Source organism: Emys orbicularis, chromosome 1, assembly GCF_028017835.1.
Source record: "Emys orbicularis isolate rEmyOrb1 chromosome 1, rEmyOrb1.hap1, whole genome shotgun sequence".
NCBI classification, from domain to species: domain Eukaryota; kingdom Metazoa; phylum Chordata; order Testudines; family Emydidae; genus Emys; species Emys orbicularis.
In genome coordinates, this window is record NC_088683.1 from 266871827 (window position 1) to 266897202 (window position 25376).

The window sequence follows — 25376 nt, forward strand, 5'->3', positions numbered from 1 at the left end:
TACACTGTGAGATCCCCAGCAAGCCAGACTGCCTCAAAGACAGACAGACATAAGCACTCTGCTTTCTCTCCAGAGGCTATAACCACCATATTGCCCACAGTTATAAGTTACCACACAGCTCTAAGCAAGCACATTTATTTTTAAGGTGAAAGCTTTACAGAGAAAATATATTAAAAACAACTAAAGAACCTATATGCATGCTAAAAAGCCTTTCAGAGAGGTCAATCCCAACTCCAACCTTGGGCTTTGGTAGGTGTCAGTCCTTCAAAACCGACGACTGGGTTTCTCCCATGGTTACAAGATTATAACTGTCTCAGAACCAGAACTGAGATTGGAAGGTCATCCTGGTTCTTTATACATCTTGGGCCTTTGATCTCCAGTCTCTGGGAACAAGTAATCAGCAGACAAAGTCCCTCTCTTCAGAGGGCTGGGTTTTTGCATAACTGGAGTTGAGGAATTTGCATTAAGTTCCCCCTAGGTGTTGCCCATTTACTGTCCCAAAAGGCCATACTTGTCTGGCGCGTATTGTCAATATAGTCTATTGACTATATAGTCTATTGACTATATTGACTATCCCAGGTCTCACAATTATTAAGTTTTACAAGTTGCGAGAGCAGCTGTTAGTTCCAGTAGCGCTCCATAGGTTGCCTGAGAAAGAGACTGAATCAGCACATTTCTTGGCTGATATGCCTTCTCTGATTGGCCCTGCCCATTTCCTGGGCATTGCTGGCAAGATTTGGGATGCCTGAAAGGGTAGGGATTGTGGGCAACCTGTAATATAGTTTCCAACACCAAGGTCCCACAGTCACACCCCTGCAGTGATTTCTCTAGGACGGAGTGTGCGGCACATAGTGTGAAGTAGCTATGCCCTCAATCTTGTACATAAAGAGCCCAATCCAAAGACATTGAAATCAATGGGAGGATCCACCTTGCCTTCAGTGGGTTTTGGATTAGGCTCAAATAGAGGACTGCAGCCTCAGGTGCTAATTCTGCGTCTTTTACAAATGCTAAATCCACATTTAAAAAAAATAGAAAATAAGGGCTTGATCCTACATGCTGCTGAACACTGCCCTGATCTAGCAAAGTATTTAAGTGCATGCTTAACTTTAAGCACATGAATAATCCCCTTGACTTCAATGGGATATTCCTGGATCAAGCCCTAAGAGAACATCCCCATAGTACTTCTGCTAGAAATGATATCAGTCGTACCTTAAGGGCCTGGAGAACTGTGTTTTCAAGAAACTCTGGGATTGTCTCCCCATAATCGTCTTACCAAGAAATGATATTGTCAATGTGGACAGGATACTTCACCCAGATCCAGTTATCATTTTTATGCCGAAGTTGAGAGAGTGGGAGCATATTTATAACAAGTTTTATCAATCCAAAGGCTATCTTGCAGAACACAAAGGACAGTATATGCCATGGTGTGATGTACTAAGCAATGGTGCATTCACAGACAAATTCCTGTGCACAACTCACAAATCTAGTTAATTTCAGGTTTTCTGTAGTTGGGATTGGAAAATGGTAGTAAGTTAACATATCAACCATTTCAGCTATTTCAGGAAAGATTCCTTCAGGAAAAATTCCTTCCAGCGATATTCCTCAAGTGTAAGCACAGACGACTATTGCCTGAACCACAATGGAATTTCAACCTAAGGTTGTTTTTAGAAGTGGAATGGAATGCAATTATCTCATTATGTCTTCAGGCCTATTGAGTATTTAAAAATATTTAGATTTTTTTCCAGTAGGAAGTGGTACTAAAAATCAGTGCCAGGATTCATGCAAGAAGCATACTGTGATTTTCTCATTAATTGAGAAGTAGTCCTACCTTTGAAATGCCCCCAGTAACAAATTACATGCTGAATCACAATCTAGTTAGAAATTGAATATTTTATCCATATTAGGGGTGTCCCCAATGTCTAACTATAGAATACAGCCAAATGCTGAAAATATGAAAAAAGTATTCAGCCAAAGCTAGATTATGGGCATAGTACAAAGTGCCACTGTCAGACTTTATGTATGATTGTTTATTGTAGCAGATTGTTGGTAATATAATCCATCATGGGTCAACTGATTCTTCCAGATTTACTAGCCGTTATGTTTTGTGCTAATAATCTGCCATTACAATGATGACATTATGAAAAGTGTGCCACAGATAGAATGTCTACTTATGTATGTGCCTAAATCTCAATGCCAAACCCCTAATGATAATTAAAAGTACTTAGTACCATTTTTAGAGATGTGTTAGCAATTTAAATCTATTCTGAAAAGAATTGCTTTTTTCTTTGATAAAATGGCTGAGTTTGCATTCTTTAAAAATGGCTTATTATGCTCTGGGAAGGCTAAAGCCTCCAGTTAAGGATCTAGCCTACAAATTGCAAGAACAGGCACCCTGAGACAGGTAGCCTCTGTACAGTCAAGAAGCACCATAAACTTGCAGCTTGCCAGAGCACATTCTGAGCAGGAAGGGGGTGTGGTTCCACGGGGCCAGGCAAGATGGAATCTGCAGTAAGTGGAAGTGAGGAGATTGGTGTCTATCACCAAGCAGGATGGGAAGAGTAATAAGAGGACATGACATGAACTGACCACAAGAGGAAGGAGAGGCAAAACTGTTGGTGCTACTGTAAGACCAGAAGGGAGCATGACTTCCTTATCATCTGTGTCTCCAATACTAAGGAAAAGTGGCAGAGCCAGTTCAGCCATGCCAAGGTACTGTGGGGAGGAAATGGGGACCTTTTATAAAACTATTTGACTTGTAATAGGTGTTTGAAAATTATTCAAGTGTGGCTGAATATCAGAACTTTTGGCCAAATGCCTGCTCAAACCTCATTCACAGAAAACTTCCTGTTTTGGATAAATGGTGATATTTTGGTGCTCTAGGGAAGGAAATCAGATTTCAAAGGGTTTTCATATGCTAGAGAAAGAAGTATCAGTGTTTTTTATTCAACACACACAATCAAAGGATTTAGCTTGTCTGTTGAGTGCTCATTCCTCTGGAGGCATGATTAGTACACGGAGGGGAAAATATAGAATGTCAGCAGTTGAGCTCTGTAGACAAACAGCTTGAAGCTACTTTTCAATCATCAGACATCACAGGCTGGACAAGTTGGGTTTGTTTAGCATTGCCTCTGAATGAAGAGTTCCTCATCAGCTTAGACCATGGGCAGGGAAGTAAAAGTATTGTGTGCAGCAAGTAAAGTTGAAATGACAGTGCTTGTAAATTTCTGTTCAGTGACTTCCCACCCTAGTTTGAACTGTCCTGCCCTCCAAAATACATAATAAAATGCATGCTGCAGAAAAATGAAGCTCACAGCTTTCTTTCCTGAATACATCATTTACTTATTTATTTGATTTATTTATGTATTTATTTAAAATGTCCATCGTCTTCCAGCCCAGACATTGGGGATTTGGAATCTGTTAAAATGACATTTTAAAGATGATAGAGAATGATGCTGTTCCTTCTTGGCAGTGGATATCATTCGTGATTTTCTTTTTTTATCTTGGTAATGAAGCAACAAAACAAAAAACCCACTAATTTTTATTTCTCTTTTAGGGGGATAGCTCCTATGTAAAGGATCGTTGGTGTGTGTTTGATGGATTCATGGTTTTTTGTCTTTGGGTGTCATTGGTGTTACAGGTAATTACATAATTTTACCTTAAATATGAAGGGCTAATATTTCAAAAGTAGGCCCTGCAGTTGTGCATGCAAAATACTTACAGCAGCATTAACAAGTAACTGTATGCAATAAATATACAGTACACTTGTTCATGGGTCAGATTTAAAATTCAATGGTTCTACTGTTTCAGAGTCCAGTAACAACACAGCCATTGCAGTGCATCTACATTAGGGGTTTTCTTTGGTGTAACAACATTGATGTTTCACTGGTGTGAATTTCTTTAATTTAGACATGTCCTTAATTTTAAGCTCATTCAGAAATTCAACTTATTGCATATTGGAAGGAATGTCACAGATTTAAAAGAAAACAGAGGAAATAAAAAACAAACAAACCCAAAACATTTCCATAGCAATGTTAACTTGTTCACATTTCACATAAAGTTACAGTATAGGAAGAATTCTGTCTTTCCTACCCATACAATCCTTCATCATTCAGCACCGAGGGAGTTTTTCCTGAGTAAAAACTGATCAGGGACTACAGGACTCAATTAATAATTAGAGATGGAAAAGACCTGTCATGATTGCCATTTAAAAGTCATCATATCTTATTCAAGTATGTGTTGGTGTGGATCCCACTCTAGGTGTGCATCCACACTGACTACAACATCTCGAAAAACTAGTTGTTTTAAGGTACATAACCATGCACAGTTACCACATCTGAGACATACAGTTATTTTCCATTTAAGTATAGGGGAAACTGTGATATCTTTCATACACCTGTGTGGTAAAAGTGGATAAATGCTAACTTTTAAATGGCAAACACTGTAATCTACTCTGCACTCTGTCAGTGATCCCTACAGAACATTTCCTAGTACATTCATAGATCCAAGGCCAGAAGGGACCATTGTGATCATCTAGTTTGACCTCCTATATCACACAGGCCATATAACTTCCCCCAAAATAATGCCTAAAGCACATCTTTTAGAAAAACATGCAATCCTGATTTTAAAAATTGTCAGTGACGGAGAATCCACCATGACCCTTGGTAAATTGTTGCTATGGTTAATTAGTCTAAAAATGTAGCCCATATTTCCACTCTGAATATGTCTAGCTACAACTTCCAGCCATTGAATCGTCTTATACCTTACTCTGCTAGTTTGATGAGCCCATTCTTACATATTTGTTCACCATGTAAGTACTTATTATCTGTAATGAAGTCACCCCTTCACCTTTTCTTTGTTGAGCTCCTTAAGTCTATCACTCTAAGACATTTTTTCTAACCCTTTAATCATTATTGTGGCTCTTCTCTGCACCCTCTCCAATTTATCAACATTCTTCTTGAATAGTGAGCACCAGAACTGGACACAATATTCCAGCAGTGTTCTCACCAGTGCCAAATACAGAGGTAAAATAACCTCTCTACTACTGCATAAGATTCTCCTGTTTATGCACCCAAGATTCTCATTAGCTCTTGTGGCCACAGCATCACACTGGGAGCTCAAGTTGAGCTGATTATCCACCATGACCCCCAAATCTTTTTTAGAGTCACTGCTTACCAAGATGGAGTCCCCCATCCTGTAAGTATGGCCTGTGTTCTTTGTTTCCAGATGTAGCTCAGTGGTTTGAGCATTGGCCTGCTAAACCTAGGGTTGTGAGTTCAATCCTTGAGGGGGCCACTTAGGGATGTGGGGCAAAAATCAGTACTTGGTCCTGCTAATGAAGGCAGGGGGCTGGACTTGATGACCTTTTAAGGTCCCTTCCAGTTCTAGGAGATAGGATATCTCCATTAATTGATTTAGCCATATTAAAACATATTGTTTGTGCCCAATTTACAAAATGATCTAGATTGCTCTGAATCAATGACTTTTCCTCTTCATTATTTACCACTCCCCCAATTTTTGTGTCATCTTTAAACATTATCAGTGATGATTTAGTTTTCTTCCAGGTAATTGATTAATATGTTAAATAATGTAGGGCCAAGAACCAATCCTTCTTCTTTGAGGAGTGTCCCTGTGAGTGCTTCACTTTATGTGTCTTGGCGCCCTGCGCTTGTAATGGGAGATTTGTAATAGCAGTGCACTGGTTGGCCGCGCAGATGCGGCAGCCATCTTGCGCCGCTCCGAGCAGTTACCTAGCATGCACAGCCAACCGACCCCCAGTTCCTTCTTTACTGCCCTTGGCTTGAGTCGGAGCGACAGCAGCGCCTCTTTAACTCCATAGATAGTTCATATTCCTTCTTTTTTCTTTTATCCTCTAAATCCCAGTTAACTAGTTAGCATTAGTCTTTAATTTCTTCCACATTAAAAAAAAAAAATTAGTGTAGTTTTTCCCCCTTCCGCCACCCGGCCGACCTCCGTCAACAATGACTGAATAAAAATGGGCTACCCCATTTTTTTCTAGAGCTGGCCCTTCCTCGGGCATGCCTGGCTCCCCTGGATTTAAATGCTGCCTGACCTTCAGGCTATCGATACTTGTTTCAAACGGCCATGATGGAGAAATTCCTCGGGTCAGCCTCCGACCCAGAATCCAGGATGCCTCCTGGCCAACGGTCACCACCAGCAGCCTCAGACAAGGGCTCCACTACCAAGACCGCTTCTAAGGACCTTGTCCCTAAAAAGGTGACCTAACACTGGTCTCATTCATCGCCACAGTGAGATCCGCCTAAAAGGAAATGGTCTCCTGGCGAAAAATCTGCCCCAGTACCGATGGCACCGAGAGCCTCAGACCAAGAGGCACTGTGAACGTCCGGTACCAAGACTTCTTGAGGAGCCAAGGACCTGGTACGGGCAGGCTCTCAGTGAGGTGCGCGATCTAAAGCCAAGCTTCCTAGCTCGGCACTGACCGTGCTGAATAATGTCCTGGCACTGACCAGTGTAATGGCGCCACCTGTTGTACATGCACAAATCAGCAAGATCTTGGCACCGACAGTTCTGACCCTCTCCTGTCAGACTGCACTGCCATCCCCGGCAACGAGCTTCCCAGTACTGCAACTTTTCAACAGAAAAGAAAAGAAAAGAAAAGAAACCTGGCAGTTTCTTCTATGCCAGGGACTTCCCTATTCAGTACCGACGGTACCCCAGCAAGGCCCAGACCAAGCCGGATCATCACCCCAGGGGCTTCAGTGCCACCTCTCTCCAGTGATGATGATGATGATGAGGACAACACAGGGATGTACACCCCTCACCACTCCTCTCCTAAAGCTGGATGCTCACATCACCAGCCACTGGTAGACGTGTGACCCTGGCAGACCCAATCCTGGCTGCCACCTCCTATTGCCCTCCCACCCATCTGGCCATACTGGGACCCATGGACCATCTACAGGTCCCAGAACATTAGACTTCCTAACCCACTGGTCTCCAGATCACCTGCCCACCCTCACCAATGGACCCAGCACCTTCAGAGGCCCAGGATGATGGGACTGAAGAGCAGGAGGATGCACCTGAAAGGAGACACCTTGCCACCTACGCATAGCTCATCTTTGTCTCCAGATGAAACAATCATGCCTCCCCCCCCCTCCCACTTCGGAGGATGACTTCAAGTCCTTTCAGGACATTTTTAAGAGGGTAGCGGACTCCCTCGACATCTCCTTGTCTGAGCTCCCTGACGCCCAACATCTGCTCACTGACATTCTCCAGGCATCCTCATCGGCAAAAATAGCACTGCCTATTAATGCTGCCATAATGCACCCTGCAAAAACCATCTGGCAGACGCCAGCCACAGAACCTCCTTCCTGCAAAAGATCGGACAAAAAATATTATGTGCTGGCAAAAAAGACTGAATTTCTCTTTACCCACCCCACTCCTAATTCACTGGTGGTGGAGGCAGTAAATCAGAGGGGCAAACAGCAACAGTCAAGATCCACCCCTTACGACAAAGACTGGAAGAGGCTAGACCTCTTTGGGCGCAAAGCCTATTCTTCCACCACCTTGCAATTCCGCATCGCAAATTACTCTGCACTGCTCGCAAAATATACACACATTGTTTTCTACAATGTCATATTTTATTGAACATCTCCCAGAGGATAGGAGAGAAGCGTATAAGTCCAACATTTCTGAAGGCTCTCTCATTGCAAGGACGGTCCTCCAAGCCTCTCTCGATTCCATGGACACAGCAGCCCACTCCATCGCGACCTCTGTGATCATGTGTTGGGCATCCTGTCTCCACTTATTGGGATTCCCGAGGGAGGTACAGGCTACGGTTGAGGACCTACCCTTTGAGGGTCAGAAACTGTTTGCCGAATCCACTGATGTGTCCTTGCATACTTTGAAGGACTCCCGGGCCACCTTAAAGACTCTTGGCATCTGTCCCTGGAAACAGAAAAAGCAGGGCAGGTTTTACAACCAAAAATTCCAGGCTGCACCATACTCTCAGCCCCAAAGGTACTATATCCAACACTGCAAACAGAGGCAGTTGGGCTGAAGGCAGAATCAAGACCAGCCTTCCACGAACCAGCCTTCCACCTCCAGACAATCGTTTTGAAGGTCTGGTCGAGGGCCCGAGACCTCTACACTCTCTACTTCCAGATCTCAACCCACACTCTAACACCATTCGGGAACGACCTGTCACCATATTACCCAGTCTGGAACAACATCACCACCGACAAATGGGTCTGTGGTGATGTTGGAAATTATCCAGCAGGGTTATTCCATCCCATTTATTCTATCCCACCTACCAACACCTCTTACCCGTCCCTCTTCAGGACCCCTCTCACGAGCCCCTATTACAATAGGAAATAAACCACCTCCTGCAATTAGGGGCCGTGGAACCAGTACCAGCTCAACACAGGGGAAGAGGATTTTATTCCCATTATTTCCTCACTCAGAAAAAGAATGGCAGATTGAGACCCATTTTGGATTTACACAAACTCAACAAGATTGTGAGAATGCAGCGATTCAAAATGGTGATCCTATCGACGATAATTCTGGCATTAGAGAAAGGAGATTGGCTCCTGTCTCTCAACCTACAAGACACTTACTTTCAAATCGCCATTCACGCAGCGTACAGAAGATTCCTGTGCTTCACTCTAGGACATCAACATTATCAATACAAAGTGCTACCCTTTAGACTGTCAGCCACCCCCAGGGTCTTCTCCAAGGCAGCTGACCTCCACAGACTAGAGGTGATGATTTTTCCATACCTGGACGACTGCCTGGTAAGAGCATCAACACAGCGGGCAGCACTAGACACCACACAAACCACGATAGCCCTCTTTACAAACCTTGGGCTTCAAATAAATGTTCAGAAGTCCACCTTGGTCCCCGTCCAACAATTGGAATTTATAGGGGCCCATCTCAACTGCCTCACAGCAACAGTGAGTTACCCCAACAGCGCTTCCTCAACTTAACCACTCTGATTACTACGGTCACGGACAGCCCGCAAATGTCAGCCAGGACATGCCTACAACTTTTGGGGCACGTGGCCGCTACGACTTTTGTCGTCAAATATACCAGACTACATATGAGATGCCTACAAACCTGGCTTAGCACTTACTATATACCACACAAGCACTCCCTCAACAGGCGGCTCACTATGCCCCGCAAGGTAAAGGATTCCCTTGAGTGGTGGACATACCCACAAAACGTCTGCTCAGGTATCCCATTCCAACAGAAAGCTCCTACAATAACTATCACCATGGATGCCTCCCCCATGGGATGGGAAGCTCACCTGGGCGACAATACGATCCAGGGTCATTGGTCAGCAGCAGAAGCCAACTTGCATATAAACATACTACAACTAAGAGCAGTCAGAAACGCATGCGAGCATTTCCTTCCTCTAATCCACAACACTACTATCAAAGTCCTTATGGATAACACAGCATGCATGTTCTACATCAACCGCCAAGGGGGAGCCTGATCATAGCGCCAACTTCCCCTCTGCCCGGTGGGTGGTCGACCCGCCCTGCCCCCGCCCCTGGCCCACCTCTTTCCGCCCCTGCCCCACCCTCGCCCCACTCCATTCCACCCCTTCCCCAAAGTCCCTGCCCCAGCCTGCCTTTTCCCACCCCACCCCCGCCCCCTTCCCGCCCCCATTCCACCCCCTTCCCCCAAGTCCCCGCCCTGCCCCATCTCTTCTCCGCCTCCTCTCTTGAGCATGCTGCGTCCCTGCTCTTCCCCCTCCCTCCTGGAAAGTCCTAAGCGCTGCCAAACAGCTGTTAGGGACGGGCGGACTGGAAGCGCTGGAAGGGGGGGGAGGATTTGGGACACGGCGCGCTGGGAGGGAGAGAAGGAGGCAAGGAGGGGGTGGGGCAGGGGGAGCTTGGTTGCCAGTGGGGGCGGAGCACCCACTAATTTTTCCCCGTGGGTACTCTAGCCCCGGAGCACCCACGGAGTCGGCGCCTATGAGCCCGATCATACCCTCTGTGCATGGAGGCAATACACCTCTGGATTTGGTGCATCTCCCACAATGTAGACATCTTGGCATCCTACCTGCCGGGACACCAGAACACCATGGCGGACCAACTGAGCAGAGACTTCTCACAAATCCACGAGTGGGAGATGGACTATGCAACCCTCCCCCACCATATTCAACCTATGGGAATTCCCTGCTATAGACCTATCTGCCACAGTTCACAATGCAAAGTGGCCTCAATACTGATTCCGAGTGGGGCTGGGACACCACTCTCTGGGCAACGCCCTCTTCATGAAATGGGAGGCGCCGCTAATGTAGGCTTCCCTCCGATTCCACTTCTGAGTCGGGTTATACACAAGATTAGGCAAGACAAGTCCAGGGTCATTATCAGTGTGCCTACATGGCCCAGACAAACATGGTTCCCAAACCTGAGACAGATGGCAGTGAAACCACCTCGAACTCTCCCTTTAATACCTCACCTCCTGACACAGGACTCAGGATGCATCAGTCACCCCAATCTAGCTCTGGCGCTTAGAAGTTTAGGTTTGCATCTCTGATCATCTTGGCTAATAGCCATTGATTCTTTTTTTAACCCAATTATACTTTCACCTTCACAAGATCCACTGTCAATGAGTTCCACAGGTTAACTGTGTGTTGTGTGAAGTAGCACTTCCTTATGTTTGTTTTAAATCTCTTGCCTATTAATTTAACTTGGTGACTCCTAGTGCTTGTGTTACAAGAAGGAGTAAATAACACTTCCTTATTTACTTTCTCCACACCAGTAATGTTTTATAGACCTCAATCATATCCCCCTTAGTCATCTTTTTTCTAAGCTGAAAAGTCCCAGTCTTTTTAATCTCTTCTTATATGGAAGCTGTTCCATGCTCCTAATAATTTTTTTTGCCCTTTTCATGCCTCTTTCCAATTCTAATGTATCTTTTTTGAGTTGGGACAACCAGAACTGCATGCAGTATTCAAGGTGTGGGTGTACCATGGATTTGTGTAGTGGCATTATGATATTCTCGGTCTTATTATCTATCTCTTTCCCATTGGTTCCTAACATTGTTAGCTTTTTTGACTGCTGCTGAACACTGAATATGTTTTCACAGAACTATCCATGATGACTACAAGATCTTTTTCTTGTGTGGTAACAGCTAATTTAGACCCCATCATTATGATTTCCTATGGGCATTACTTTGTATTTGACAACACTGAATTTCATCTGCCACAATAGTGAGATCTCTTTGTAACAATTTGTGATCAGCTTTGGACTTAACTACCTTCAATAATTTTGTATCATCTGCAATCTTTGCCTCTTCACTGTTTATCCCTTTTTCCAGATCATTTATGTATATGTTGAACATCACTGGTCCCAGTACAGATCCTTGGGAGACCGCTCTATTTACCTCTCTCCATTCTGAAAACTGACCTTTATTCCTACTCTTTGTTTCCTGTCTTTTTAAGAAGTTACTGATCCATGAGAGGTCCTTTCCTCTTATCCCACAAGTGCTTACATAGCTTAAGAGCCTTTGGTGAGGCTTTCTGAAAGTCCAAGTACACTATATCCACTGGATAACCCTTGTCCACATGTTTGTAGACACCCCTGAAAGAATTCTAGTAGATTGGTGACGCATAATTTCCCTTGACTCTTCCCCAACAAATTGTGTTCTTTTATTTGTCTGGTAATTCTGTTTCTTTACTATTTCTTTACTATTATTTCAACCAGTTTGCCTGGTAGTGAAGTTAGGCTTACTGGCCTGTAGTTGCTTGGGAACCATTTTTAAAAATTGGCATCACATTAGCTATCCTCCAGTCATCTGGTACAGAGACTGATTTAAATAACAGGTCACATACCACAGTTAGTAGTTCTGCAATTTCATGTTTGAGTTCCTTCAGAACTCTTGGCTGAATTCCGGGTGACTTATTATTGTTTAATTTATCAGTTTGTTCCAAAACCTCCTCTCTAATGACACCTCAATCCTGGACAGTTGCTCAGATTTGTCACCTAAAAAGACTGGTTCAGGTGTGGGAATCTCCCTCACATCCTCTGCATTGAGGACTAATGCAAAGAATTCATTTAGCTTCTCTGCAATGGGCTTGTCTTCCTTTTGAGTTAGGAAATTGTCATCTAAAATGTTTTAGTATTGGCAGCATGACACCTTCAGCATATGTCATTCAGATTGAAGTCCTCCATGATCACAGTTTTTTCCCCCAAACATTGGAGATAGTTGTGTAAAGAAGTGGTTATTCTGGTTCCTAGTGTGGTTTGGTGGTCTGTAGCAGTACCCCATCTTGTATTTTTTCTGTTAGTAAACTAGATCAAATTTATGTTAATAAATGAGCAGTTCGAATTCCTTTTGTTTGTTTCCCAGACTGCTAACTAGTGTATAAGCAATGCAAGAATTTCTTCTCTTCATTTTCTCTGGTTCCTTGATCAATTTTGTTCTCAACATCTTCATTTTGTGCTACCTGAGCACTCATCTTTTTTTTACCTTCCACTTTTATTATTAGTTTAATCCTGTCTTGATTACTCTAGCTGGCCTGTCCCCAAGGTAATTGGTCCCTCTTCTACTGAGGTATACTTACTGTTCTTCATTTTCAATTTTTATTTGTAAAAAAAAAAAAAAATTCAGGAATTTCTCACTGTTTGGAAAATAAAAATTAAAACCGGGATGAAATTAGGTTTAAAAAGATTAAAATGAAAAATTGAGGGGGAAAAGAAAAACAAAAAAAAATTCATAATATACACATTGTACTATAGTATAATTGAACCTTTGAACATAAAATGTTATTTTTTGTCTCTCTTAGAGCTAGTAGTTGTTCCAGTAATCCTGGTTGGCATACGCTCACATAATTTTCTTCTAAGTATCCTCACTCATGTTGAGCCTTTTGCTATACTGGAGGTAGTCCAACTTTGAAAATAAATGCTCTGCATCAATAGATCCAGCAGGTACACTCAAAGCTTGCCGTGCCACTTTGCTGAAGTTGGGAAATGTGTCTTGATAACTGTTCCAAAAAGCCAGCACATCCAGTTTCACATTGTCATGGTTAGGCATGTTCATGTAAGTACTAAATTCCCCTTTCAGATTTGAAATGTAATCTTTAGTGGCAAATGGTTGAAACACTCTGGCATAATGGTCATAGTCTGCTGCAAAATTCACCTCAAGGAAGGGGTGCAACTCCTGGATGACATTCCAAAAAGAATCTCCAGCACCAAACACTTTGGGGTTCAGATTACAGGCCATGGTCTTCTCCCATTTCTCGCTGAGTGTTGAAGGTTTTGAATGCTTTTTTGGTTTTCGCCTGTTCTGGGATTGGAAGGATTTCTGAAACAGCTGAGTTTTCTCGCCGTTTGTTTCTCCTGCAGCTTTTGTGCTTATTTCACCTGAAATTTTGGTTGTCAGGATCAGGCAAACGTGTTGGCAGTAGTTGAAGAAAACTCCAGTGTTTTCTGTTTGTCACACAGTGATTCCAAATTTTAGCAATGAATATTACCTAGGTGCGCAGAATCTGGCCATCATTTTGGTTATTTGCCAGTCTCCTGAGAGTTTCTTCTTTAGAACCAACAAACTCAGGATGATCTAGGAGATGCATTAGCAAAGTCCACACGTTATTTACATGACAGGCAGTGAAGTACAAGCTCATGCACCGAGGTTGCACAACAGGGGTAGCTAATTGGCAGTTGGCTCTGCACTCGTCTCACACTATATAAAACAAAGCCTTCAACTTGTTCATATACTTGAAAATGGCCCCGAATCCAGTGATGCAAGATTTTACGTCTTTCATTTCTTCCATAGCAGTAGCTGCTGGTAGCGCAATCTTAATCAAATGAGCAGGACAGGTGATACGTAGCAGCTCTGGTTTCTGATTTTTATCTCCTGCGCAAACTTAGCCATCTAAGCAAAATCTGTGTTAGTTATGGCCACATTTTCCCAAGTTAGTTGGTGCATCTCAAATATGTCAGTTATTGCTGCATCAACAAAATGGGTGTCAGCAGAGGGTATGAATGTCATGTCAGCACAAAACAATGCAGGTTTATTTGCTTTGAAATAAAAAACAAAAAGAAAAGGCCAAGAATTGGACAGTCCAAAGCATCAGGAGACTTGTACAAAATCAGACTAGATACCACATTTCCATCAGTTTAGATACTAAAGCATTGTCATTTTCTTTCAAATACTTACGAGTGAGGTTATCTGCATTAGGGAGGGTTTTTGCTGCTGGACAGTATTGTCGTACAAAGTCACCAATAGGCCCTTCTGCAATTAACAGCAGTTGTCCTGCGAAAGAAAGAGGATGCACAAATTCATTGACACAATCATGCTGTGACCTCACTGTAACGACGCTGCCCTTGGTGGGACACTTCTGAGAGTGCCAATTCAGAAAATATTGCTTAGAGCAGGGCAGTTACAACCCAAAGCTGGAGTTCCTTTACTATTAAGGCACGCCGAACCAGCCAAACAGAGAGGATTTCGGTCTCACCCCACTGGCTAACCACAAGTCACACAAGTAATTCCCTTAGACACTCCAGTTTCCCAGTATCACCACCAGTGCCACTCGTTATGGGGACAGATGGTTATGAAAACCAATACCCCAGTAAAAGAAAAAAGGGTCTCTCGATCCCAAAGGACCAAGCCCCAGACCCAGTCAATATACAAGTTCGATCTTACCCACAAATCACGCTGTTGCCAATCCTTTAGAATCTATAATCTAAAGGTTTATTCATAAAAGGAAAACGGTATAGATGAGAGCTAAAATTGGTTAAATGGAATCAATTACATACAGTAATGGCAAAGTTCTTGGTTCAGGCTTGTAGCAGTGATAGAATAAACTGCAGGTTCAAATCAAGTCTTTGGAGTAAATCCCCAGCTGGGATGGATCATTCAGTCCTTTGTTCAGAGCTTCAGCAGAGGTATGAAGCAGGCTTGAAGACCAGATGGAGGAGCTGCAGCAACCTTTTATAGTCTCTTGTCATGTGGCCTTCCTTCCTTTGTTCCAAAGAAAATCATTCCAGCACATGACAAGGAAAAACCTTAGAGTTCTCTCCATAGGCATGTCCCTGCATACCTTGTTGAGTCACAAGATGTATCTGCCTTCTTTCAGTGGGTCAGTTGTATAGCTGATGGTCCTTCATGGGCCATCAAGCACGCTAGGCAGTTCTGATGCCAAACTGTTTGGGGTGTTACCCAGAAGCATAGCACAAGTTTGAAATACAGACAGTATAGAGCCAATACTTATAACTTTAAATACAAAAATGATACATGCACACAGATAGCATAATCATAACCAGCAAACCATAACCTTGTCTTAGACACCTTATTTGACCCCCTTTTATACAAGATTTGGTGCCACTACAGGACCTTGGTTGCAACAATGATCGATATGGTCCCAGTTTGTGTCAATAACATCATGCTCTCTTTCATTAAGGCCCTGGTGAAAGCTCCTGATATTGACTATCCTGAAGCTCACTTTCTTCTTTAAGCTTCTTGTGTCACTTGCTTTCAACATGCTCCTTTATTCTGTCGGCATGAGCACTGACCTCAGTGCTGCAGTACTTGCAGCACAATGCATCCTCTTCACTCTGATCTTTATTTTTCTTGAAAATTGCTAAGCACTGGTTTTCTTGTTGGTAGTCAGGCATACCTTTGTGTTTTCGCCTCATGTTTACCTTTTTACTTCATCTGTGGAGGATTGATTGTTTAAATTCAGTGCCACACTAAACGGATGCAACGAAATAGGTGGGCAGCATCTCCCTGTGAGCCAGTCATAGTGCGATATTAATGTTTGATTTTTCCAATCTCCACCATGTGTGTATTATGTGTTTTACACTGCGGAACTGCTTCAGTCTCAGAGCTGCAGGACACAACAATTGTGTATTGCATTAGTGTTTAACAACAATAAGTACCCCAGAAAATATTGAGTGGATTGATAAATGGGTGTGAATTAGTAAAAACCAAACTCCTTTAATAAAAAAACCTGGTAATTTAACAGTGAAAATAGGTAAAAACAGAAAACACGGAACATTAGGTATACTATATACTATACAGTCTCCTCATCCCATAGAAGGTGGATCAATGTTCCATGAAAGCAAAACCCTTCACCCTGCGCCACTTACCTAGCCAGTGATTGACTTCCAGAATCTTCTGCTTTCTGTCTTCCTTTGCTTGTGGGACAGGAAGGATCTCACAGAAGATGGCTTGGATATTCTTCTTCAGAATGCTTCCAAATTCCCTGAAGTAATCTACTGTCTGCAAGTTATCCCACAACGCAATGTCATTACCTGGCTAAGTGTGTACATTTTGTAACAGTGAGAATCTATTCATGGTCTTTGTAACATTTTCAGATGTTAATTTCATTAACTGGAAAAGAAAACTTTTCATTCCTAGCAAAGAACAGGGAGAGAGAGAAAGAGCCAGATCAAGAGATTTCTCTTCAAGACTTCTTGCATACACAGCTGGAAGTTTTTTGAGTTGTTTGAGTTAGAAGTATTAGGAACATGGGTGGAATATATTTTTATTTCTCATTAAGATAATTCAAAAATGGCTGAGGGGATTTTTCTTAAACTTTCTTTAAAAGAAAGAAAAGTTTAAAAAGGAAAATTTCAATCCAAAAGGGACATTGAAAGTGAAAAATGTTATCATGAAAATAGTTTTGCTGCCTTCATAAATGTGAATCCACAAATACAAAAACTGTTACAAGAGTACTGATGTGGACTGTGCAGGAGTAGCAGAAACACCCCCCCTCTTTTAATCATAGGTGTTTGAAATCGCTGAGATAGTTGATCAGATGTCACCCTGGGGTATGCTGCGGATTCCAAGACCTCTTATTATGATTCGAGCATTCCGGATATATTTTCGCTTTGAGCTTCCAAGAACCAGGATAACAAATATTTTAAAGTAAGTGAATAATTTATCTGTAAACATAAATGAAAATTAAAATGTTCTTTAACATGATTGTATAAGCAGCTGGGAGGAGGATTGTTAGATTTAGACCTGGACAAAAAAAAATGTCAGAATTGTGCATTTTAGAAAAATATCAACTGCCAGTATAAGAGAGACAGAAAACAGTTAATGTTTTTTGGGAAACATTTTGATCTGCTCCAGTGACTTTTACATATTGGAAGGAGCATCTAGAGATAAGTGTGCATGCTCCTATGACGTATATCTTTTTAAAAATAATAAGACACACATACACACTAAACCAGGGATTGGCAACCGTTGGCACGTGACCCGGGACGGTTTGTTTACCTGCAGCGTCCGCAGGTTTGGCCGATAGCAGCTCCCACTGGCTGTGGTTTGCACGCTGCTTCCCGCAGCCCCCACTGGTGGACGCTGCAGGTAAACAAACCGTCCCGGCCCGCCAGCGGATTTCCCTGACAGGCCGTGTGTCAAAGGTTACCGATCCCCGCACTAAACTGTAATGAATATCACGCATAGCATGTGATGGTAATAGCTAACTGATACATTGTAGAGCTATGTGATAAATTGCATTTATCAAGCATGTTTAACCACTTCATCTGCACTCTGCCCACTCACCCAGATCCTTTGGGATTGCTTCTGACATTTCAAACCACCCATCAGCTTCAAATACCCAACAATTTATCCACACACAAAAATTGCTCAACTGGCAAAAAAATATTTAGTCTTTTCTTTCAGAGTTGTCTTCTCTGCCCCACACGCCCAGAAACTACACTGTGCTGTGGCCCAGTATGGATTAAATTTAGTCCTGGGCCAATAGCAGGTGTTAAGGCCTGGTGTTTCAGGTCCAATAAAGGTTAAAAGTGGGAGCTGAATACTTTGGAGAAGAGGAGATTTCCAGTTTTTAAGTGGGATACATACATCTTTTATCTAAACCAGGAAGGTTCTGCATTATCAACCTTAAAATCATGACATTATTTATGAAATGATAATTGAGATTATATTGAGAGTTAATTATATCTCTCTCCATTTACATTTGGACTCCTGGTGATAAGCCGTCCTACCTTTACAGACAGAGTCAAGCTGCACTATACAAAATGATTGATGGGGTGGTGTGGAATAAGGAGTTTATTGGCCCCCTTTGTGGATTAATTTTGCTACACTATCATGTATTCTGTATTTATCAGATTTTTCAAAAAAAAAAAAAAAACAATCAGAAAAATATGAGAGTTTTTTATCCATTTTATTATGTTTTTTTTAAAAAAAAAATTAATCTCTTCTCCTGCATGGCCTGGTTGCTTTAGTTACCATGGATCAGCTTCTCAGCCAGTATAAATCCATGGAGTTCCCTTGCACTTTGGATTTATTCCAGCTGAGGACCTGGCCCTAAGTATCCAAATTCACAGATCTCAGAGGGAGAGGAGGAAAATGATAAGTTAAAAATGTATATGGTTCAGAACATAAGCCAACCACTATCTGATGTTGATAGGAGCAATTGGAATCTGCTGGAAGCTCAGCACTTTCAAAATTAAGCTATTATGTAGGTTCCAGCATTGATTTAAGCCTAACTTCAGGCACCCCTTTTTGGAAAAATCTTGGCTGCCATTTCTAGTCCAAATATTTTAAATCTGTTACTTTTACAACACTAAATATTGCTTGGTCTGCATCTTAGCACAACATAATTGTAGGGAAGGAATGCCATATTTCAGGATAAAGAAATAGGTCTTTCTCACAGGTGTTCTTTTTTTCATTTATTTTTGAAATGTCAGCTGCTTTTGCCATGTCTTTGTGGGTAGGTGCCATGTGATATATAAGGGTAAATTGTCTCATTGTTTCCTTGTACTTATCTGCCTGTCTGTATCTGTTGCCTCTTGTTGATAATTGCCCTGTTCTGTTCATTCTCTTTGAAGCACCTGGCACTTGCCACTTTCAGAAGACAGGATACTGAGCTACATCGACCATTGGTCTGACCGAGTATGGCCATTCTTATATTATGTACTTAGATTAAAAGGTCTTTGGGGCAGGGACCATATTTTGGTTGTGTGTTGGAACAACACCTAGCACAATCGGTTCCTAGTCCATTACTAGGGCATCAAGGTGCTGCTGGAATACAAATACTAAATACCTTTTTCTGGAGGTTAGTTTTTATTTATTAATACTTAATGTAATATTTATCTTCTTACCAGGCGTTCCGGAGAGCAGATTTGGAGTGTTTCAATTTTCCTTCTATTCTTTCTGCTTCTATACGGAATTCTAGGAGTTCAGATGTTTGGAACTTTTACCTATCATTGTGTAACAAATGACACCCAGCCAGGGTAAGTTCACATATATGGACATTTTCTCAGTGTATATGGTTAATTTCTACTAATGTTAATGAGTGTAGATTGGACATATTATGTTAAAAGTAGACCAAAGCCATCAGTTATCATAAAAAGATATAGCCAGATACATCTGAAAAAAAATTGCTACAGTCATTGCTATGGCTATAGGCTGCAGTCTCTATGAAAGTGTGTGTGTGTGTGTGTGTGTGTGTGTGTGTGTGTGTGTGTGTGTGTGTGTGTGTGTGTGTGTGTGTGTGTGAGAGAGAGAGAGAGAGACAGACAGACACACATCCCAGCAAAGGGAGTCCCGGGGCCATTGTTGCTGAATTGTGGCCTACATCAAGTCCTTGCCATCAGGTCCTTGTCTGTGCAACCTTAATTCAGCCCCTTGGTGTTTATGCATTATGACAGTCTTCAATTACATGATCTTGTACTATTTTTTCTATTGGTCCCATGCTTCATTCAGTGCACAGGATGGATGGGGCTCACTTAATGAGCAGCTGTGCAATAATTTGTTTTCAGTGTGTGGATCTCATGCCTAATGTACTGCACACTATTCAAACCCTGCTCTGAAGAGAGAATTATTAATTTCCTCTTCTTTTCTATAGCACTAATCACTAGAGTATCTAAGTGCTTCACACCATTAATTAATTTACTTTCACAACACCCCTGTGAGATGAAGCTACGGTATGAACTCCATGGAATAGATGGGGAACTTAGGCACAGAGAGACTTAGGTAAAAAATGTCCACTAATTTTGGGTGTCCAATATGAGACACCTAAGATCTGGTTGTTTAGTTTACTTGGTATTATATAGCACTGTATATGTTACAATCCCAGCTCCTAATAACTTCAGTTGACCCTATGAATGCTCAACATTTCTGCAGATCAGACCCCAGAGTTTCAAGGTAGGCACCTAGAAAACGAGGAACACACAGTTACCAGTGGCAGAGGCCGGGATAGAATCCCATTATTGAGGGCAGCATTCAGCTGCCGTAACTGTGAGATCCTCTTTTCTGTTCCTGCAGTCCCCTCCCCTCATTCACCTTCCAAATTCTGCAACAAATGAAGCAGGGGTCCCACAGAAAACATTCTTTTAGGTACACAACCCTGTTTCATCCCCAGAGGAGCTCCATCCTGTACACTTAATGAGGCAGGGATCCTGTGTAGAAAGTATGTGATCATTTAATTTAAAGACTGTATCATAATGCATAAATCAGGCAACTTCCCCCTACATGCTGCCTGGGTCCGGCAGGGGGGTTATTGAGAGCACAGGAGAGACAAGTCTCCAAGTTCTCAATTCAAGTGCCTGGACCCAGCACAGAACTGCAACAATAGGAAAAGCCATCAGCAGCAGCCCCGGGCTGGAGCATGCTTTGTTTTGATGGAATCTTCAGGGTATTTAGCTGCTAAGCCCTAGCAAATGCCTACTGAACATATGCAAATTGCTGTTTTTCAAAGGCTTATGACTTGACTAAAGTTTGAAAAGATTAACAGGGATGACAAAAGGTGCTTGCTTGACACCAGGGCGACCATCCTGCCAAATTTAAAGTCCCTGTTCCAAAGCATGGATATGCTAGAGCTTCCTAAAGAAAAGATTTCCAGAAATCTGGGGGGAGGGATAACTCAGTGGTTTGAGCATTGGCCTGCTAAACCCAGGGTTGTAAGTTTAATCCTTCAGGGGGCCATTTAGGGATCTGGGGCAAAAAAAGTAGTCGGGGATTGGTCCTGCTTTGAGCAGGGGGTTGGACTAGATGACCTCCTGAGGTCCCTTCCAACCCTGATAGTCTAGTCTATGGGCAAAATATTTTACCTAGCTTCATTCTCAGAAATGACTGAAACATTTAGACTGAAATTTTCTGGAAAAATTCAGCCTAAGGCTGACAACCACCATGGAAAATTTCAGACCAAACATTTAAAGTTTTTTAGCAAAGTTATATGCTACTGAAAACAGGGTCTTAATGTGAGAAGCATTGAGTAGTCTAAATAATAGGTGATGCTAACAGCCCCATCTATGATAACTTGGATAAGTTGTGCCAAAGGATGGGTGAGGGAAATAAGTCTAGAAATATCTGAAAAAATGTCAACACAAAGGAAGGAAAGGGCTTATTTAGCACAGAGATTTCCAAGGTGAGTTCCATGTACCAGTTGGGGTCTGTAGATTATTTCCTGGGAGTCTGCAATAGCTGGTAAGTGACATGATGTTGGCTTCTCCTTGTTTATGATTGCTTTTAAATGCCTTCATGCTCTTCAGTGTGAAGAGCAGCCTGGAGTCTGGTAAAAGTAGCTGGAAACATGAAAGACCTTGTCTAGTTACCTCTGCTAGGAGGGATGAGGAGCAGGATCCTCCCACAGGAATCAGAGCTACCAGAGGGATTGGAGCTGCCACCCTGAAAAGGAACATTCATATGGGAATTATACCTAGGGAGGCAGGTAGAAAGAAAGACTGTGTGGGTGGCAAGAGGTGGGGATTCAGAAAGAAACACAAGTGAGGGGGAAATGGAATGAAAACTAAAAGTAAATAATGCTATTAACTTTTTTTCAAAAAGGACAAAACATTTACCACATTCTGGACAACTGCTAATACAAAATACTGTGTAAATACTTCTTTTCCAAGTAAGCACTTGCTATAGTAGCTTTGATCAAGAATATTATTTGATCAAGAAGGGTAGGGGTGGTGTCAAAATATTGCTGCTACTTCCCCAAAACATTTCTAAAATCCAATTGTTCCTTTCCATCCAGATTGCTAAAGTTTGTTCAGGTGCTGATCAGCACCAGTTTTGATTACCGCAACCTCTTCTTCCTCTCTAGCATCCCTGACACCCACACTCTACCACTTCCATCCTCTCCACCTCCTCAGTTATTTTGTAATGTTAACTCTGGCAAATAGAAATACTTCAGTGCACTAAATAAAGTCTGAGCTATTCCCTCCATCTGTGAGATCAGCATAAGCTGACCTTCTTCCCAAAGGCTGAAAAGTTTTTCTGTTGGATAATACCTTTTTTGTTTCCTCTCTTATTTATCTCCTTTTTAGCTGCCAGGCTTCTTTGCTTACAGCAAACACTCTTTTCTTCCTAGGTAATTTTCTCACTCACATTCTCTTGTGATTATCACTTATCTGACTACATCTCTGCTGTTGCAGCTCTCCCCCATGATTTATTACACTGTTACAGCTCTCTTCCCACTAATATTTTGTTCAGTGGACTTCCTTACTGTGGCACTTCTTTAGCTGATTGCTCTATCTTTTGTGCCCATTTCCTTTCTTGTTGGGAAAGTTTTTAACCACCAGAAGAGTGATAGAACCAGTGTCTGCAGGATTCAAGGTGGTGCCGCTTTGTTGTCACCACCAGAGTCCCAGGCAGGTTGCCACTAAGAGGTACTGAGACGCTAAGCCATGCAGGAAGTCCCACCCAAAGGGACATGAGCGATAGCCCTCTGTGATTTCCTGATTGGCTGGCACTCCTCATGTAAACTGGGAAAGCATTTCTAGGAGTTGTCTGAGCAATGCAGACCTCCGCACTTCCTGTCTCATGGCTTCTCAATCCCACATTCTTAGCTCTTGACTATGCTTGGCTCCCTGCCCTGATCCCTGGTGTATTGTCTTCAGCTTAAGAGCATTGCTGACCCTGGCTTGGGCCGACCCTGATTCTCACCTCCCACTTTCAATTTGGTGACAGACTTGGTCTTTGCAGTTTTGACCTGGCCTGGCCCTGGATTCATCTCTGACCTTCATCCCTGATACTGAATAGCTCACTCTATGCCCACAGGCTGCCCACGACCCGAATCTGATACATTGTTCAGGTCACTTCCAGACTTTGCCCTTCTGCCAATCCCTCAATAGACAGCTGAAGGGCAGGTCCATCTTCCACTTGCATTTCCCAGGCAACCCAACCCCCCCAGGAACAAGCTACCTGCTTGCAGATGGAGAATCTCGCACTACAGGCCCAGTTAGCTCAGACCATGGCCAAAGTGCTGGCTTCCATCCAGACTGAAATTGGGAAAGTGACCAGCCCAGGTCCAAAAAGGGGGTACCCCTCCCAGGCATCACGGGGGCACCAACCCCCCACCTTTGAAGAGAACCCAACCCAAACCCCATGGGGCCTCTCCACACTTACAGATTTCACTTCAGTTACATACCCTAGAGGGACTGAGGTCAGTTCCCCAGCATTATCCATGAACGACTCTGCTGCTGCTGACAATATTATAGATGCAAAGGTAGCCCAGACCCTTCAGCCAAAACCTTCACTGGACCTGGTAGAAACAATCGATAAGTCACCCCTGTCGTCTGGTCCAGTAACCCGGAAAACTGTTCCCTTAGAGGCCAGAGTGGGAGAGCGCCATGAGTTATTGCACTTCAGTAAGATCCATGCTCCGCACTTGTAGTAGTAGGATTTTATGTTTGTACTTTGTATAATTTAAAATGAGAAATAAAGAATAATAATGTAGCATGCATTAAATGTATTGGTGTATGATTTGACCATATCCCACCAACCACCCTTTCTGAAAGCAGAAAGGAATGGCCTAATGGGCTACTGGTAAAGATGCATCAGCCAGAATCTGTGTCTGGAGCTGATTTCAAGGCAGTAACAGACCTTTTAGGGTCACTACTTTGTTGTAGGTTTAGCATTTTAAAATAAGTAAAAGAATGCAATGATTGTTTTCTCTTGCACTGCAATTTGTTCAAATGCTCTGTGTAAATCAATTCTGTTTTGTGTGTGAATGAGGAATGTGTGTGTTAGAAAATAAGTGTGAAGTCCATCACCGGACCAGATGTTCTAGAGAGGAACCGGGGACAGACACAAGGGCGCCAGGAGATTACAACAAGTCCCTATTGAAATGTCAGAAAAGGGCAGATTGACGACTCTAAAGATGAGACAGGCACCTATCAATGGGGACAAGATAGCTGTGACCAAAACCAGCATGGGGTAATTCCCTGAAAGACTTGATGAAAGAACAAAATAAAGAATGAAAAGGACAATTTAAGAAAACAAGTACTCTTCAAACAACAATTGATTACAGCACGACGGTGCAAAACTCATTGGTCCCAATGAAGGAAAATCACTATATAAACTTTGGGTTCATCCTGCCAAGACTTCCCCGGAACATCGTGTGGCAACCGACAGAACCCGGCTCCTACCTACCCGTGATCAACATAGCTGGCCACTAGATTGTTCCAGACTCTGGATTGGTAACTATAACATTGACTGGTGGGACAGTGTGTGTGTGTGTGTGTGTGTGTGTGTGATTGAATGCATATGATAATTGTACCTTCAGTAAACACAGCATATTGCCTTTTCCCCTGAAAAAAGATCCCGTGTGCTTCTTATAAGCATAACACACTTCCCAGTAATACTCAGTATACCATGATTGGAGTAGCGTGACCCATGTATTTCCTGTAGAGGGAAGTGCGTCGACTTTTCTTCTGAATTGTGCTGAAAAGTCTGCCTGCAGCTCCCATGCAAGCCAATCTCTCTCCCTTGGGAAGGGAAATTACTACCCAAGGGGAAACGCAGGGCAGTGGGGGCCAGCCAGAAAGAACTTGCTTTGAGTCCAGCACCCCGTCTCCCCCAAGAAATACCAGGAGTGCACAACGTTTTTGAGAAAAAAAGTGGACATCCAGCCCCCACACTGGGACCCTGATTGTCTTGTAGATTTGCAGCCTGGGATGAAGGCCCTATATGGACAAATATTCACCATGTCTGAACCAGAGTCAGGAGGACTGGGCCCTTTACACTGCTCTACAGCCAAAATGCTTCTGAAATAAATGTAGTCAAACTTTACTAATTCTGGGTCACTGAGAACGAAAATGATGCTTAAAATTGTTGATTGGCTCTAGTTTTCAAGATATGCTATTGGGTCAGTATATACGACCCTTGACTTGGGAATGGCGGAGGATAAGTGAGTTATAAAGGGAAGGGATCTCAATTTAAACCAGAAATGACTAAAATACATCTTTGACTGGATCTATGAATAAATCTATGACTGGGTTTGGACAGTACTTGCTTTTTAGGCAAAACAATGAATGATGCAATCTGAAGCTGGTATTGCGTCATACATGATATGAATTGCATCATGTTATTCCTAGAAGTCATGGATGATGCAATCATAACGAAGCTTACATCACTCTGCTGAACAAATTGCCCTATATCAGCTCTAGAAATCATACAGTATCGTGCTC

At 42.7% G+C, this 25376-nt stretch overlaps 1 protein-coding gene across 2 annotated transcripts in view; it reads left to right on the forward strand.

Annotated features, from left to right (window-relative positions):
* NALCN (sodium leak channel, non-selective) overlaps positions 1-25376 on the forward strand; it is a 369797-nt gene that overhangs the window by 29155 nt on the left and 315266 nt on the right. For both annotated transcript variants that reach the window (XM_065410363.1, XM_065410371.1), the window contains exons 3-5: positions 3554-3637; positions 16718-16857; positions 19065-19193. In XM_065410363.1, coding sequence (XP_065266435.1) covers positions 3554-3637; positions 16718-16857; positions 19065-19193 — 353 coding nt within the window. The remainder of the gene's footprint in view (positions 1-3553; positions 3638-16717; positions 16858-19064; positions 19194-25376) is intronic.